Source organism: Erigeron canadensis, chromosome 5 (assembly GCF_010389155.1).
Source record: "Erigeron canadensis isolate Cc75 chromosome 5, C_canadensis_v1, whole genome shotgun sequence".
Classification (NCBI taxonomy): Eukaryota; Viridiplantae; Streptophyta; class Magnoliopsida; order Asterales; family Asteraceae; genus Erigeron; species Erigeron canadensis.
In genome coordinates, this window is record NC_057765.1 from 5,050,666 (window position 1) to 5,068,282 (window position 17,617).

General features: G+C 31.4%; 1 protein-coding gene across 1 annotated transcript; it reads left to right on the top strand.

The window, feature by feature from the left end:
* The first annotated feature begins 1,925 nt into the window (after positions 1-1,925).
* LOC122598852 (autophagy-related protein 18b) lies at positions 1,926-9,832 on the top strand. The gene is made up of 11 exons (XM_043771333.1): positions 1,926-2,076; positions 2,193-2,266; positions 3,637-3,710; positions 3,809-3,918; positions 4,700-4,791; positions 5,562-5,674; positions 6,371-6,490; positions 7,088-7,233; positions 7,990-8,100; positions 8,870-8,935; positions 9,429-9,832. The coding sequence occupies exons 1-11, from the start codon at positions 2,000-2,002 to the stop codon at positions 9,571-9,573; spliced, it is 1,128 nt and encodes a 375-aa protein (XP_043627268.1). The 5' UTR covers positions 1,926-1,999; the 3' UTR covers positions 9,574-9,832.
* The last annotated feature ends 7,785 nt before the right edge of the window (positions 9,833-17,617 follow it).

The window sequence follows — 17,617 nt, forward strand, 5'->3', positions numbered from 1 at the left end:
ATTTTAAGACTGTTCTTATTTGATTGTCCCTCGTGTAGTACATTATATATATATATGGTAAAGTTATTTTGAGAACTTTTTTTTTTTGCGAGAACCTTTGAGAACTTTTCAAATCAAGCCCAACCGATGATTGTTCTTTACATAAAAATTGTTTTTTGATTGTTTTCTCAATAACTTATGTGTAATTTTGAAGTTTATAATTGTGTGGAGCATGGATTATCATCCGTTATACAATTATGTGAAGATTTGAATTATTGATCACATGTGCACGAATATTGCTATAATCACATGTATGTAAGTTATTCATGCAATATTCATGTAATCATAGGAATATTCATGCACATGTGATCAAAAATCCAAATCTCCACATAATTGTATAATGGATGATAATCCATGACTCCACACAATTATAAATTTCAAAATTACACATAAGTTATTCAGAAAACAATCAAAAAATAATTTTCATATAAAGAATAATCATCGATTGGGCTTAATTTGAAAAGTTCTTAAAAGTTCTCACAAAAAAAAGTTTATCAAAATAACTTTTCATTATATATATATATATATATATATATATTTGTTATAGTTATCTAACAATTGTTGTAAATTTATCATTATCCTTTGAGTTTGGGTTACACCCAATCTATGCAAGAATATTGATGCCATCAACATTATAAGTTAATGTTTTATAGGTTTGGAAGCCATAGTAAGTTGATGTTTCATGGGTTAGATAAAAAATGAAGTAAATATGAAAAATATAACATGGGTTTGATATATAATATGGGTTGGTGATGCCAACAAAAATAGGGTAAATGAATTGAATATCAAATACTGATATTTAATAAGTTTATTAAAAACATCTTACTCATATTTTAGTTTATTGGTAAAATATAATATTTTCATAACATAGTATGTTCGAATCTTCATGCGAAGATTATTCTGTACTAATATGATAATTATTTTTTAAATATGCCGAATTTTATCATTTTTTTTTGTTGAACTAGCACGGTACCCGTGCGATGCGGAAGTAGTCATAGTCGCGACGGTGTGATGGTTGGGCGACGGTTGGTGATGGAACAACGTTGAGTTGTGTATATAATTGATGTAAAGGGTTAATGGACGTATTTTAAAATATAAAGGTTTGATAGTGTAATTTAATTATTAAAGTTAAGGAGGTAGTGTATGTGAAAGTATTTTGAGGGGTGCCAAATAAAAATATTATATATTTTCAACATTACCAAAAATAAAAAGGACTATTCTTTTTATAATATAGTATAAATATAGATAGGAATATAATCATTTATTAACATGTACAAAAAAATTAAATTAAAATAACCTATAAATCAACTCGTACATGCCCACAGGTATTAAAACTAATATTATATTGTACACAATTCAATTATTCATGGCTTCATGCTTCTTTCTATATTGCCAACAATAATGTATTCGATTTTATATTTATTTTTTTAAAATTTATTTTAATGTTTTTTTTGAACTGCAAAAGTTATATATTATAATAGACAAACTAGCAAGTCACTAGTTGTCAAAAAGTAACAATTACAATTACAAGAATAGTCTAGAATTGAACCAAATACAACTAGGGGGCGTTTTTTTTAGTCATTAAGTTACTGAATTTATTAAGTGGCTAAATGTATAAATAATGTCGGTATGTATTAAGTAAAAAATAGATAATTCATGATTATTTTTGTTTATTAAATAAGAAAAAAACATGAAATTTGACTGAACGTATTAAGCCCTTAATTATTATTTCTTTATATGTTTTTAATTTAATTTGGGCTGTTTTCTATCCAGTGTTTGGACATGGGCTGATCCAATACGAACTCCTTTATATTCCTTGAACCTCAAGCTTATGTTCCTTCTATTTTTCTTCTTTTTTTTCTTTCTTTTTTTAAACATAAAACTTTAAAAATAACATCATCGGAAGACCAACAACATACGAAGCAAATTAAATTGGGTTTTTGTGAATCCCAAAAATAAAATGTCAGAAACAAGTAGTAGTGATGATACTTCCTCTTCAAATCCAATTTTGTGTGCTTCTTTTAATCAAGATAACAGGTCTTTCTTTCTTTCTTTCTTATTTTAAACTTATTATTATTGTTATTCCTTTTTTTTTTTTTATTAAAAAGATTTAATTCAAAAGATGAGTTGAAGAATTGATAATTGAATTACAGTTGCTTTGTGATTGGGACAAAAGATGGTTTCAGAATATTTGATTCTAATTCAGGCACACTTTTATATGATAAAGGTATGTATGTTATATTGTATTTTTTTTTTCAATGTAAATTGTTAGGATGTAATATTGATTTATATATACACACACTAAAAAACCACTAAAAAACCATATCTAAGGGCAAAGCCCGGGTACGCCCGTACCGTATCCAACCACCACCATATCTTGGGTTGCCGCTCATCAAATCCAAACCATTCCCAGATGCGTCCAATGACAACCCCTTTAGATCAAATAAGGGCAACGCCCGTACCGTAAAAAAATAAATTTTTTTGTTTTTTTTCTATACAAATATAAAAAATAAGAAAAAAAACACACCAAAAAGGGGAAAGAGGGAGTGGAAATAGTGGTTCTCACGTTAACCCTACCCTATATATATATATATATATATTATATTTCGTTTTGTACTAACAGGCAGCCTTACATTATTCTTCCCCCTTTTCTCCTTGGTGCTTCCGCCATCCAAGGACAAGTAAACACCATTGGGTTTGACTTGTCCTTGGACTCGTTCTTGAACGAGTTGTTTATGTGTTTCTCTGTGAGTGTAAAATTAAATAAAAAGTGGGTCCAAGACTAGTCCTAGTATTGGGTTGGTTTAGGGGGATTAGTCTTTGGATGGTGTTTTGCTAATGTGGCGCTGACTAGGAGTAGTCCTCTTGGGAACTAGTCCTTAGTATAAGGCTGCACCTAAAGGTTCCATTAAGCTTGATTGGTTGTAATGGTATGTTTCTGATAACTAGTCTAGCTGGTAGAGGTTAAATATACTTAACGGGTAGATTTGGGATCTGTTTATATCTTAAACTTATCAATTTAAAAAGTTAGCAAAAGAGGGATAGCGTCAAGTTGGTTGAACGTTACCCAAATCAAGACTAGTATTCTAATGATCTTACTAAGAATGTTGGCCACTATACTTGTAGTGTTCTATCAATATAAGTGCTTTTGTGACCTATCTTTACGAGAAGATATATCATTAATTATGTACCAAGTGAAGACAATAACTGGTATTGCCGTTCTAAAAAAAAGACAATAACTGGTCACCCAAAGTACAATGAACTACTTATAGTGGAACATATTAGAGTAATACTGTAATAGATTGGAAACAAAAGTAGTAAAAGTAGAGAAGTAATACAGTCAATCTGCACAAGTTTTTAGTCTCAGTACTATCTTTTTAATATTATTTTTATCGTAAAAAATCTTATCTATTTTAGTCTGTTTGAAAAGGTGATTGTCTGTCAACTTAACCGTTTACCCTACTTGTTGACCCACCAATATTGCCATCTGTACTTGCTATTGTTGATTTATGCTTGCGTACATCTTTGAATGTTGTGGAGATATAGATATATGAGTGTAATTCTGTTTTAGTGATGACTTGATATTCCATTCCTTAGTTATTGGAGCGTTTGTTATTGTTGAAATGCTTTTCAGCTCTAGTCTTCTTGCCATTGTTGGAGCTGGTGAACAGGTATTACGACAGCTTATGCACCTTTTAATGAATTCATTCAGTTCTTAAAACATAAAATTCATGTAATTTCGTCACTATAATTGCCTTAATTTTGACAGGCATCTTTATCTCCCAGGCGTTTATGCTTGTTCAATACTGAAACTGGAACTGCTTTCCGGGAAATGAATTTCATAACTTCAATTCTTGCTGTATTTTTAAATAGAAAAAGGTAAATTTGTATTACATTTATTCTCATACATTGTCACCCTCGTTCAATGATTTTGTCAATTATGATGCATGTTGAATGCTTCGATTGAAAACACCTAAGTATGAAAATATAAAACCCCAAAGATTTCCATTGTAATAATGGGGTACTTGGGTATTATTTGGGTGCTATTCTTGCCTGGGGCTAAACTAAAATTATATATATGTTGATCCCAGATATTGTGTTTAGGTCATGAGAAAGATGGTAGTCATTGCTACAGGTTACACGGGTTGGATAATGGGGAAAACAGGATAAATTGAAAACAGGAGCAGGTCAGGTGGTTTAGGCTGACCTGAAACACTTCTGTTACCAAAATGATATATATATATTATATAATATATATATATATACAGTAATTCTTTTTCAAAATAGTTGGTGTGTCAAATATGATTGCAATGGCTAGTTATAATCATACAAGAGGTCTTAGGATAAAAACGTGGTAGGTACAGTTCATTGTGATGGCCAGGGAACGGGTCGGAAACGGCCACGGGATACCTCGGCTGGGGCACAACACAACCCGTAACCCATTTTAAGTAAATGGGTCAAAATTGCCATCTTTACTGTTATATGTGTGTAAATCTAATCGTTAGTTGTTTATTATTATGCACGGATGCACCAGTTTCTGTTTTATGCTATATAACCAGTTGCCTTCTGTTCCTAATTTGTATATCTTAATGTGATGATTTAAATTGTATATACTTTAATGTTGACTTAATTTTATATGGAATACCATCCATGCATGCAGGCTGATAGTGGTTTTGCAAGCACAGACATTCATATATGACATAAACAGTCTGGTTATCTTAGACACGATCGACACGGTACCGAATCTGAAAGGTGACAGATTATCTTTTAAAATAATTCTTGTTCATGGTTTCTTGGTTTTAAAAAGCGCGCTTTAAGCGCGATTAAGCGTTAAGCGTTCCTAAGCGCTAGCTTAAACGCTTTATTGTACATTGAGCGTAGAGTGTACATAAAGCGTGTGATTTTTAGCGCTTTTTCAATAAGCGCTAGGCGCTAAAAAGCGTAAGATTTTTGTAAAAAAGCGTTCTAAATTTTGTATTCATCTCCTTGTTGCTGTAAAAAGTGAAGATAAAAGTGATTACGGCTCTTAGTTTAACCTTAGAACCTTTAAGCAACCTACTTTTGAATACATATCTGGCCATCTTTTGTGATTTTTAGTTTCTAGCTGTTCTGTTGTTTTGGTACTTAAAGGTGCCTATGCTACATAAAAGAGTTTTTGATATGCATATATAATGGCATTGATGGTATTTTATATATAATGGTGTTTTAGTATTATTTATTTATAATATTTTTATAAAAGTATGCGCTTCGCGTACGAAAATCTCACCGCTTTTCCGCTTAGCGCTTTACGCTTCGGAAATGGACCTTATCGCTTTTGTGCGCTTAGCGCTGTTTAAAACCAAGCATGGTTTACTACCTTTGTACCCTGCTGCTGCCTAAATCACCACCTAGGTGTCATAGCCATAGGCTTCACTTAAATGACTAGTTTTTTGTGTCGTCATTGGCCATCCCATTTTAAGTTTAAGATGGTGACGAAAATTTATGCATATCTATATGCTTACCCGTCTCTTGTTCTTTTTCAGGAATTTGCGCATTTTCTCCAAACTTGGATGGGTGCTTTCTAGCTCTTCCAGCTAGCACCACAAAAGGGTCTGTTTTAGTCTACAACGCTATGGATCTGCATTCACACTGTGAGGTTAATTTATTATTGTTATATGGCATGGTTAAAACTTGTATATGCTTTTAATGCGTAAACCCATCCTTGTTTATTCAAATTTACGATTCCTGATTTCAATTATAAAATCCACTATGTTTTTGATATGTTAATATCATCTTACAGGCATATATAGTTTAATAATAAGAGAAGAAGCTTAATCTGTTACCAAACATCCTAAACACTAGTATTTTGTTAGAATCTAAAGAAAGACTAAGTTTGTTGAGAAACATAGTTTACGCAGGTATTCAAGTTTTGATTGCTAAAGTTAGTATAAATAAATTAATCATGGGAAGACATAGAATTCTAGATAATTTTTTTCTGGAAGTTAAGTCATCTGCAGAAAGGACACTATAAGGAATACATTTCCGATAATTTGGTCTTTTGCAATCTCAGATCTGTATAGTTTGCATATAGATATAGATACTATATGTGGTCTAGTATGTTGAACTAGTTATCTGTAGTTTGAATATATGTTCTTGCTGATACATCAAACCATTGAAGTTGGTAATACGTGATCCCAAAAATGAATAGCACTTCATAAAAATCAAATTGTGGGTTAGTAACTCTTATGAGTTGATGGGTATCCAATTATGATATCGGGCTAGGGTTCCCCCCATTACCCTTTTTTTTAACCCTTATTTAATCAAATGTTATTCTTAATGTGTTAAATTGCAGATAGACGCTCATCGCTCGCCTTTAGCTGCAATAGTATTTTCTTCAAACGGGATGTACATGGCAACAGCATCCGAGCAGGGGACTATAATCAGGGTTCATTCTGTTTCTGAAGCAACTAAGGTGAACACTATACACACAAATATATCTAGAGGTGGCAATCTCAAACCTTTTATCGATAAATGGGTGATTTCTCTCAACAGGGAAAATAAATAGTTTACATAAATGGGGTATGGAACTAAGATGAAACACTATACACCATAAGGTTTCTTTTTTCTTTAAGTAGAGGTATGAATTTTAAATCAAATATTTATGAATGCGTTAAATATTGGGTGGATGTGAGTGTAATCAAAATATCAAATAAATTGAGATAAGAGGGGAATAGATAAAATGGGTTGAAAGTCCCCAAAAAAATTTATTATATGCATATAACCTCCTAAACCATTATTCGAAGGTTTGATTGTTACTGTGATAATGTTGTAACCATAATTATATGATAGAATGTTGCTGGTTGAGCTGATGCGGCCCATTTTCACCTTTGCTAAATGATGACTTGTTTCAACCTAGTTTTCTCCTGAGTAGTTACCGAACTTGAACAACCTACCTACCATTGCCACCTCTACCTTTTTGTATTAGTTATTGTACTTCAAATTTAGCGTCGTCTCTGACTAACTAGTTACCTCTTCTTTTTTTTTTTTTTAAAAAAAATTTTATATTCAGTCTTATAGTTTCCGAAGGGGAACATACCCATCAACTGTATTTTCCTTGTCATTTGGGCCGTCAATTGGACTTCCGGATGTTCTTTTAGCTACAAGCTCTGCAGGATCTGTTCATGCTTTTTTTCTTGGGTTGGCTATAGATCAAAGGTGAGGAACTAATAAGGTCTTTGTTACCCTGAGCTGAACGTAAATTTTTAGAAAAGGATGTATATATTCAGCCCCTAGAGTATGGAGTAAAGTTTTACTGTACAATAATTGTTATTATATTAGCCACTATTGGTCTAGACTCTAGATATGGCAAATGGGCAGGTCAGGCGGTCTGGATCATGGGTCAAAACAGCTACTTTGGTAAAATTCGAAATGGTGGGTTTCAGTCAACCTTGAACACTTTCTTTATAAAAAATTGAAATCTTTTAAAGTATTACTCGTATTAGTGTGTTAGTGATGATCACAAAAGTTATATTAAATCAGTAGTGTCCTATTTCTTTGTTTAATTTATTTAGGAGGTTTAGTTCATAAATAGTACCAATTTCATTTCCTATGCTAGCTTTTTGTATATTTTTCCTTTTTGACCTGTTAGGGATAAATTATAACCTGAGTTGACCCCCTTAGACTTTATGACTATGAATTTTCATTCTCTTTAGCTAAAAGAAGTCTTGAAAAGTTTGTTGTTATAAATCTGTAAGGGTATTTTTGATCGTAAATCAAGTTTTTGGCTGCTTAGCAAGAGCGGTGAGCAAAAGAAAAAAAGAGTGGAACAAATCGCATAATGGCAAACTGAATAAAGTTGGTGTTAGACTGTTAGAGTGCTCGAAAATCCCTTTTATTGGATCATTTCTAAACATTTATTCCCTATATTTAATTGTTAGCTGATGGCTTTTTATCTTTCGTATTTTCTATCAGAAGTAGAAGGTCAGGTACCTTTCTTGGATCAATTATCCCAAATTCTGTTGGCGATGCACTTAATGCAACTCATCATGTTTTTCATAATGCTGTTGCACCCGGAGTAAAGAGGTAACATATATAGACAAGCATTCTTTGAGAAAACTTTTTTGAGTGCAATTATTTGGCAGACGTTCTCCAATCAATGTTACTAGCTGTGATTTTCTAAGAGGATTTTTTTAAACAGCACATTATGCCAAATCCCATCAAATAAAATCAGTTTATGAGAAATACGAGACATCTAAGTCATACAAGTAAAGATGCTTAATATATTTTGTTCAATCTTAATTATGCCCTTTATCTGACTAGTTTTTTCTTCGCCAAGATACCCGAAGCCTTTTCTCTTTTGAATCCTCTTGTAGATGTTAATGTCACTTGTAGGTTTTAGTCTGGCTATAAGGGTTGGTACTTGGGTTTCCTTTTCCCATTTTATGATAATGAAAAATGCTCATAATTTGTTTATTTTTGTTGATGCATCCCTATTAATTACCTCGGTATCTAAAAAGATGATTTGTGAAATAATATTATACCTTAGGTCGTACTTCTGTTTTCTTTTTCTTTTTTTTTCTGGGCCATGTAAATGGAATCCTTACATCCTTCAAATTGAACATATCTTTCTTATTTAATAACTATCTGATACCCTTTATTCAATTTGTCATGTCATATGTACATGCGTTGCAACCTTTAACATAGCCCATGTTAAGTTCAGGTGTTCTTGCCAAAGGGCTGGTCAGTGAGGATTTGATAGCAGTCTAGCACTTAGTGATAGTATTATTTTTACTCCTCTTGATAATGTCTCAACAAGGTATTAAAGTTTTTGATAGCATGCATTTTATTACAGTTATGCAGTGATTCGGAAGGTTGACAAAGCTGCTGATGCGTCCCCATCTAAATCTACACCTTGCAGGTGAGAAACTTGAGTTCACTCCACATGAACTATTTGTCTTTTGTTATGTCAAATTCTTTGTTTCAGTCTATGGTCGTCCTTCTCATATACTTCATATTTTCCCAAGGCATTCTTCCTGTTTCTAATCCTCATAGCCACTAATAGGTGATTAAGTGGTTTTGGCTTAAAACGTATTTCAAAACTGTTCTTGCCTTGTTCCATATTTCCCCGACCCTAAAAAAGAGAATTTTTGAGGCACAGTTTGGATATTTGGTTCGATTTGATAGTCTAAATCATATTATGACTATGATCCAATGTGATCAACTGGATCTGTGTAATCACGTTATCTGAATACTAGGGGTGTTCGTTTATATGAAAATGGGGTGGTAATGGGTTTGTTTTATGCTAACAGTCAAATAGGTAAGTTTCAAAACTTATCTAAAAGGACGTTTACAGGTTTGAAAGTATCTGAATACGCATTAACTCCAAGTTTTTTGCTATTTCTTCTTTTCAGAGCAACAATATCTATAATTACATACAATGGATACTTTCTGGAATACTTCCTAAGTATAAACCATCGGAATGAGTCTACCTGGACGTTAGAGCGAGAATTTAACCTGTTAACAGCAATTTCTGAAGGGGCCGCCAACTCATCGTGACCTTGGTGTCCCTGAACCCTGTGCATAGATCACCGACATCAGAAATATCATATTGGCCTTAACCAACTTATGCTGTAATCGTTGTACATTGGTCTAGATTTGTGTAAGCTTTTAGGCACAGCTCTGCCTTCTCGTGGAAAAGTAAGCAAATACATTATATATAGATAGATATATATACGACTATAGAAAGATCGAAAGAAATTCTGAAACGACATGTAGAATTGTATTTGAATGCTATGTCGCAATTATTACTTGATTATCTTTTTTTCCTTCCAAATTAAAAATAATACACAATAATCTTTAACGTTCTATGTTGTAAGAACATCGATGCTACCTTTGGAATATACCTAAGCATTACGGCATTACCTGACGTTAACATACCACTAGAATGATAAATGCATATTAATTTGCTGGTATCTCCACTATTGCTATATATCTCAACATTTTTTAGTTCTACTTATGGCTATTCAAACTAGCCGTGCACAAAAGTCGGGATTTGGCTGACTCGATCCAAACCGGGTTTGGTCAACGGTGCTAGGAACCGGGTTTGAACTCGTTTTTTGGTCAAAGGAACACAAAAATTTTTACCTGGTTGCTTTTTAAAAAAAAAATTTAAATAAGATGATTGAACTCTTGATTTTTGTCTTCAGAAACAGAGACACGTACTTTCCCAATACCTGATGCCAAATGACAAGCTCAAATGGTCTAAATAGGAAGTCATCAGTTCCATCAAAAGGAAAACCTATTTGCTTGGTTCTTGGTCTTAGATTCAAATTCTCGGAGGCTTCCTGATGTCATTTTGCATCAATGTGTACAGTGGAAGATATTGGCAAGTGCTATATAGGTCAGCACACAAGGCCCCGACTTTAAGACGGCCCCCAGAGGGCCCCTCTCATATTAAAGGAGCACGGCTTTGTATGAGGCTCGTACTGTAGAGCAAGTGAAGAACACGTAAGGGCGCGCACTAGCACTCACTATATGAAATCAATACGGGAAGCCATCAGATACATGTAAGTAGTTCATAGACATGTAAGTAGTTCATAGGATGGACTTTAGTATCTAGTGTAGACCCGATATGATATATATCTTGCCTATATCATTAGCTCGAGTAGTCCCCATTTCTGGAGTTTTAGTCACCCAATGTTGTCTTCCAATGGTTTTTAAATCCCAATACCTTGATGGTGTATGAGGAAGGTTGAGACGTTGAGATGTAGACAATTTTACCTTTACTAAGGTCAAAAGGTTGCTCCAGGTTTTATCTAAATGATAAAAAAAAAAGACCTCCAACCTTTACATAAGGTGAGTATTGAACTCATGACCAAAAAAATAGTATAAAAAACAATGTAGCATTTGAATAAAATATATAGCATTTTAAAAAGTTATAAAAAAAGAAAGTGTTAAGCACAGAAAAAGATAAAAAAAATGTTTTTTCAAAGCGTTTGCGTTATTAGTGGGATTAAAAAACCTCAAATTTATGGGCCGCAAAAAGTATTGAAAACCAAATGTAAGAATAAAAATACAAAAGGGAATACTAAAACCAAATGAAAAGGTTATAAAAAAAAACTCAAATTTTACATGTAAAAAAGGTATAAAAACCAAAAGTTTAAAAAAATACAAAAACATATATATAATGCAACTTAAAAAATAAAAAATATATATTATAAAAAACAAAATATATAATATTTAAATAATATATATCATTTTAAAAAGTTATAAAAACAACATGTTAAATTTTGAACTCATGACCTGCTCTCTAAAGGGTAAATTACCAACCACTAAACCAAATCCTATTTTTGATTTAAAGTTGTCAAGTTCACTATTCACAATTATTAGGGATGACAAGTATATTTCAACTTTCTTTTTAAGATAGATTGTTTTACCTGTGTACAAAAGAGATACATAAAATGCAATTAATGTAAACAGTTTTACTTTTACTTAACGGCTAACGCCTAACGGTCTCTCTACTTAGATAGACTAAATCTTTCTCATTCATAATTAAGATATTAAGAACCAAAACTTATAGAAAATAATATTGAGTGTTTACTTATTTACTTTTTTTTTCCTATATTATTTCTGAAAAATAAAAAAATATCAACATCTATACTCCTTTATAGAAGAAACTGACTCCTTCCTTACTTTTAAGAACCTGATATGTCTAATTTATCATCCATTTTAAGAACCTGATATGTCTAAGTTTTATACACTGTGACTAAAATACCTTTACAAATTAAGTTTTTAAAGTTTCAGACTTTATTAAAATTCGCGTTGTTCGTTAAATAATTTTTTTTTGTTTGTTATTGTCAAAAAAAGTATCATACAAATAAAATTTTTAATTATGTATTCGATTTGAAATTAACATTCTCACAACACGTTGAACGCTATCTATTTTTGTCGTTCTAACGGATGAGCACCCATCTAGTTTTTTGTTAAAAGTTAATATTTCATTTTCTAGGAAAAATATGTGATCAATAATTACACCTTATGTATAACACGAGGAGATTCAACGCTCGCGTTAATAATCGTGGATGCGTGATAAAAGCAGAAGAAAACAAAAAAAGCACTGGTCATCCCCCAGTCTTTGGGCGTTACCCCGAAAAAATAACGACACGAGAAATTTAAAACTTATGGTAATTAAGGAATTTATGTGATAAAAAGTAAAGAGACTGAAACTTTCGTGGAAAAAGTTAGAAAAATGAAATTTTAAAAACTAAATAAAACAAAACTTTCGTGCGGAAAGTAAAAGACAGAAAGTTTTGAGACAAAAAGTAAAAAGGTTAAAAGTTTCGTGGCAGGAATGGAAAAAGCTTGACGAAAATTAAAAAAACAAAAGTTATATGGTGAAAAGTAAGATAATGAAACTTTCGTGACAAAAATTAGAAAAATAAAAGTATAAAAAGTAAATAAAACAAAATTTTCGTGCGAAAAATAAAAAAAGCGAAAGTGATGTGGCAAAAGTAAAAGGGTGAAAACTGTAGTAAATTTATGTGATAAAAAGTAAAAAGAGTAAAACTTTGGAGGCAAAAGTTAGAAAAATGAAAGTTTAAAGACTAAATAAAACAAAATTTTCATGCCAAAGGTAAAGGAAGTAAAGTTTTGTGATAAAAAGTAAAAATGTTAAAAATTTCGTGTAATTGACAACAGTTAAAAAAACAGAAGTTATGTGGTGAAAAATAAGATAATGAAACTTTCGTGACAAAAGTTAGAAAAATTAAAGTATAAAAAAGTAAATAAAACAAAACTTTTGTGCGAAAAGTAAAAGAAACGAAAGCAATGCAGCAAAAAGTAAAAGGGTGGGAACTTTAGTAACTTTATGTAATAAAAAGTAAAGAGAATGAAATTTTTATGACAAAAGTTCAAAAGATGAAAGTTTAAAAAGTAAATAAAACAAAACTTTCGTGCCAAAAATAAAAAATTTAAAATTATATAACAAAAAATAAAAAAATGAATTAAAAAAAAAAAGAAGCCAGGTTCACTGTTTATAACCACGGAAATGTTATATAGTAAACACGGAAATGTTATATAGTAAATACGGGACATTGGTTTTGGCGATTTTGATTAGCTCAAATCTTTTCTAAAATAATTAAATCTTTACATTTAATATTGATCATTAATTCAATCTAACAATTATTTTTTTCATATCGTAAATGTTACTTTTATATTTTAAGAAAGGTACAGTATACTATGTCTCAAAATAGGTTAGCAATTGTCATATGATAACCATAATAATTATGGAAAATATATGCAGTATCCGAAATGGTTAATGAATATTGGTCTGATCTCTTATATAAATATGACTCGTTAACGTATGTGTTAACCAACACCAATTCAACATGATGACAAGAGCCTTTTTTTTCACCACGGTTATTTTGTCTTTCGTGATCATCCTAGGTAATTTCAATTACTTTTACTTTTTTTTTTATTTAAATTTTTTACTTTAAATAATTAATATTTTCCCATTTTTATTTGCGAAGCAAGTCGATTTATCTAATATCTACAAGTCTACAATCAAGGGATTTTTGTTGTGTTGGTTTAGTCACTAACAATTTTTATCTATATATAAAGGCCTTTATTTATAAATATACTAATATATTTGAATTCGTAACTTTTTTGTTCACTTGTTAATATATTTTACTTGGCAAAAGAGACCCTTGCCCTTTAAAAAAAAGGCAAAATTAATGACAAATGACTACATATAAAAGTGTTCTAAATTCGCAGGGAGTATGGAGTTGACGATGGCGACGGATATATGTACCGACACTCGGCCATTGTCTGGGTGTAAAAGAATCAAATGCAAGCATGAATGCATCAAAGAATATAAAGGACCTCTTACTTGGGGGGAATGCGATGATCCAACCTCATGTCGTTGTCATTATGATTGTACGGGTCAAAATGGATGAGACTCTTCTCTCAAGTTTCGCAAACTCAAAGTTAATCAATAAATAATAATTGTTGCACATGATTATTTGGAATATGGATTGTTCTGTTCTAAAATGACATTATTATATGTTTACTGATTATGCAAGAAGTTTGTATTAATTTATAATTGGATGACCGCGTTCTTTTTTTTATTAGGCTTTTAGTAAAGGGCAGGCAAAGCCCGAAGACAGTTATCATCCTTTAGAGGTTATGGGTTTGATCCTCATGTCCAGTAAGGCTGGAGGTCCTTTTCTACCTATGGTAGTCTCTTTACCTTTGGTAGGGGTAAGGTTGTCTACATATCACCTCCCCCATACACCGTCGAAGAAGGTATTAGGACCCAAAACCCGGGAAAAACGACATTGAGAGTTACTTTACTTTTTTTTTTTTCTTTTAGCATCATTCTTTATATAAAGTTTCGCTGAAAAAAATATAAATTAGAAAGGTAAAACAAAATTACTCTATTTGTTTAAGTTTTCAAAGATAAAACTCTAAACAAATATCTACCGTAATAATAATTGGCGTTATGCCCGGCCACTAATCGGAGATTACAAAAAAAATTATATTTTTTGACAAGTAAGTTTTGTTAACTATATAAATTACTGTGCTAGAATTAAAAAGAAAATGAAGACTAAAGCCGGGACATAAACTTTAACATACCAACAATTATTATGAAATAAAAAAACACAAAGTTAAATGATGCACCTTAAATCTTAAAACATACAATATAAAATTAGAGATTAAAAAGAGAAGAAAACACTATTACTTTTGACCAATCTACAGAATTACTTCTGATGTAAACCAATGAAGATATATCATATCAGTTCACTTTATCCCGTCTATGATAAAAAAAAAAATTCGATGCTTAAGGACCATTAATTGGGCTGGATTGATCCCGTCCCTGTTTATTCTAATTTTCTGTTTTATCTATTTATATTTTTTAACAGTGAGTCCAATTAACAATAAACTATTTTAAATACAATTAAATTGTTCCATGTCAATGATTGACTTTGAACATCGATCACATTAAACGGCAAGAGTCTCTATTAAGGGCCAACACATTGCCTATAATCTTCTTTTTGAGTTAATAATTTATATTATATTATAAAGTATTTCATAGATATTTTAAGATAACATTTGAATACAAATTCAATACTCTAATAGCATAATAATAAGTTAATTAATCAAAACAAATTCAAATAAGCTAAAACTCAAACTTGATAAATTATACTATAAATTAAAAAATAAATATAATAATAAGCGTGAAAAGAATACAAATAAAAAATCAACTTTAGATTATAATGCTACTAAACATTCATTTTTTTCCTGATAAAACTAGTACGGACTTTTTCTCTATGTATAAACCTTAAAAGAGCTGCCAACTCCAATTGCTAGTTGTTATAAACCTTTCTACCTTATGTCTTTATTATACAAATTAAATCATATTTTGTTTTCGTGATTTATACGGACATAACTCTAGTATAATATAATGAGTGTATAATGCTACTAAACATTTTTTTCCTGATAAAACTAGTACGGACTTTTTCTCCATGAATTACCGATAATGGAACCCTAAAAGAGCCGCCGACTCCAATTGTTAGTTGTTATCCCCACCTTTCTACCTTACGTCTTTTTTATACAAATTAAATCATATTTTGTTTTCGTGATTTATACGGACACAATTCTAGTATAATATAATGAGTGTAACTTTGACCACTCGAAATTGAAAAACGAACAAGTGAAAGTGTGAAACGTTAAAAGTGTAGTGGTGGTGGGCTTCAAAATGACACTTTGACATATTCTGTGGCCTTTCGTGGAGTGCCACATACATTTGCATGTCATAGTCACACTAACAAAAAGGCTGTCGATCGATTTTTTACATCTCAATTGTACAAACACAATAAGAAGCTGTTGACACTCTTTTATTTTGATCCAACAACAAATTGTCTTTCGCAAGTACAACTTTTACACTTTGAAACGTTTCTACCAATTTATTATTGATATATTATGGACGTTGGTGGCGTGGCGTGGCGTGACGTGACGTGGCATGGCGGCGGCGACGGCGGCGGTAATGTAGTTATTAATGTAAAAATAATTGATATAAGATAGAGTTGTGTAATTTTTTTAGAGAGAATTGCATATATCCCCAAATATACCATCAAAATTACAAATTTCCCCAATCAAAATTTAAAATTACAAATATCCCCAATATTATATTTTGATATGAGTTAGACAAATATGCCCCCTTATTCATCTGCTACAAAATGACACACCAAAAAAATCATCCTTATTATTTTAGATTCTTTAATTCTCTGTACAATATCGCTATCAATTTTTTCAAGCCTTTTCATATTTTTAAATAGAGTTATGTTCTCTTTGAATCTCACTTATCAATTTCGTATTATTTTGGATATGATTTTAAAGTATGAGATTAAGGATAAAAAAAGAATAAGAGGGTTAGATTGTTTGTTGATAAGGAAAATTAGTTGAAGATGGTGGTGGTGGTGGTGAGGGGAGGCAGTCAATGGGGGATGTGTGCTGACGATTTGTTGAAGCAGCGGTGATGTGGGTGTTTTCGGTGGTTTTCTTCCGATGAGAAGTGACTGATGGCTGGAGGTGGTGACAAGGGGGCGGGGGCCTGAGCTGGTGTTGGTGGAGTCCAACAGGTGACGGGTGTTTTTTACGGTTGGTGGTGATCCCGGTGTTGGTGTTAAATGGTAGCAAAAGTAAAAATATGTTTAAATAGAACCCTTAACATTTGTTGATAGAAAAAAGAGAGGGAGAAAGAAAGAAATAAGGGGAGGGAGTCGAAAATTGCTTCATTCTTTTGACATCAAATATGTCATAACTTTGTGTTTGTTTTTTGTACCAACAAATGAAGACAATTTGAGGGTAGATCGAGACTAGGTCTTCTAAGAAAAAACAAGTTGTATGCTTTCATTTCAAATAAACAAGGGTATAATTGTCATAATAATAATTGTAACTAATGAAATATAAGTAATGGATATTTTTGTATATTTAAATAGTAAAATTGGGTATATTTGTAATTTAAAAGTTTGAGTGGGGAAATTTGTAATTTTATTATTAAAATTGGGGATATATGCAATTCTTCCTTTTTTTAAGGGTTAGAGAGTCTATATTATAAATTATTTCATTAAAGATATTATAAATATATTACATGAGCATGTTTAATTTAGTGAATAAAGTATAGTCTTCTCAAAATATAAAAATTAAAGTATAGGAGGTGTCAGGTGATATTTGTGCCATAACCTTTAATAAATCTATCATACTTGTGTATTAATAGCTTGTGCAGTCAGCTATATAACATGTAAAGTGTGATACATTTATTGAAAATGATGATACAAATATCACCACTCATAAAGTATAAGGATAAAATAAGTGTATCAGGTGACTTTTTGAACAAGAAAGGGAAGTGATGTATCTACAACAATTTTTTACCATTTACAAAAAATGTACACATTATACTGCACAGTGTACCACTGTATAAAACAAGCATTGTTGTGGATGGCTAAAGGTGGTTGTAGATATGGTTTAAATGTATGAAATTTATATTTGGACCAATATAGGTCATGAACCTAGGTCAAATTGGAAAAATATTTGTAAGTAT

Excerpts from the sequence above, each read along its gene's own strand:
- LOC122598852 (XM_043771333.1), top strand. The coding sequence starts at position 2,000 with ATGTCAGAAACAAGTAGTAGTGATGATACTTCCTCTTCAAATCCAATT. Across the intron at positions 2,077-2,192 it reads TCTTTTAATCAAGATAACAG|TTGCTTTGTGATTGGGACAA; the intron begins GTCTTTCTTTCT and ends ATTGAATTACAG. Across the intron at positions 7,234-7,989 it reads GGGTTGGCTATAGATCAAAG|AAGTAGAAGGTCAGGTACCT; the intron begins GTGAGGAACTAA and ends ATTTTCTATCAG.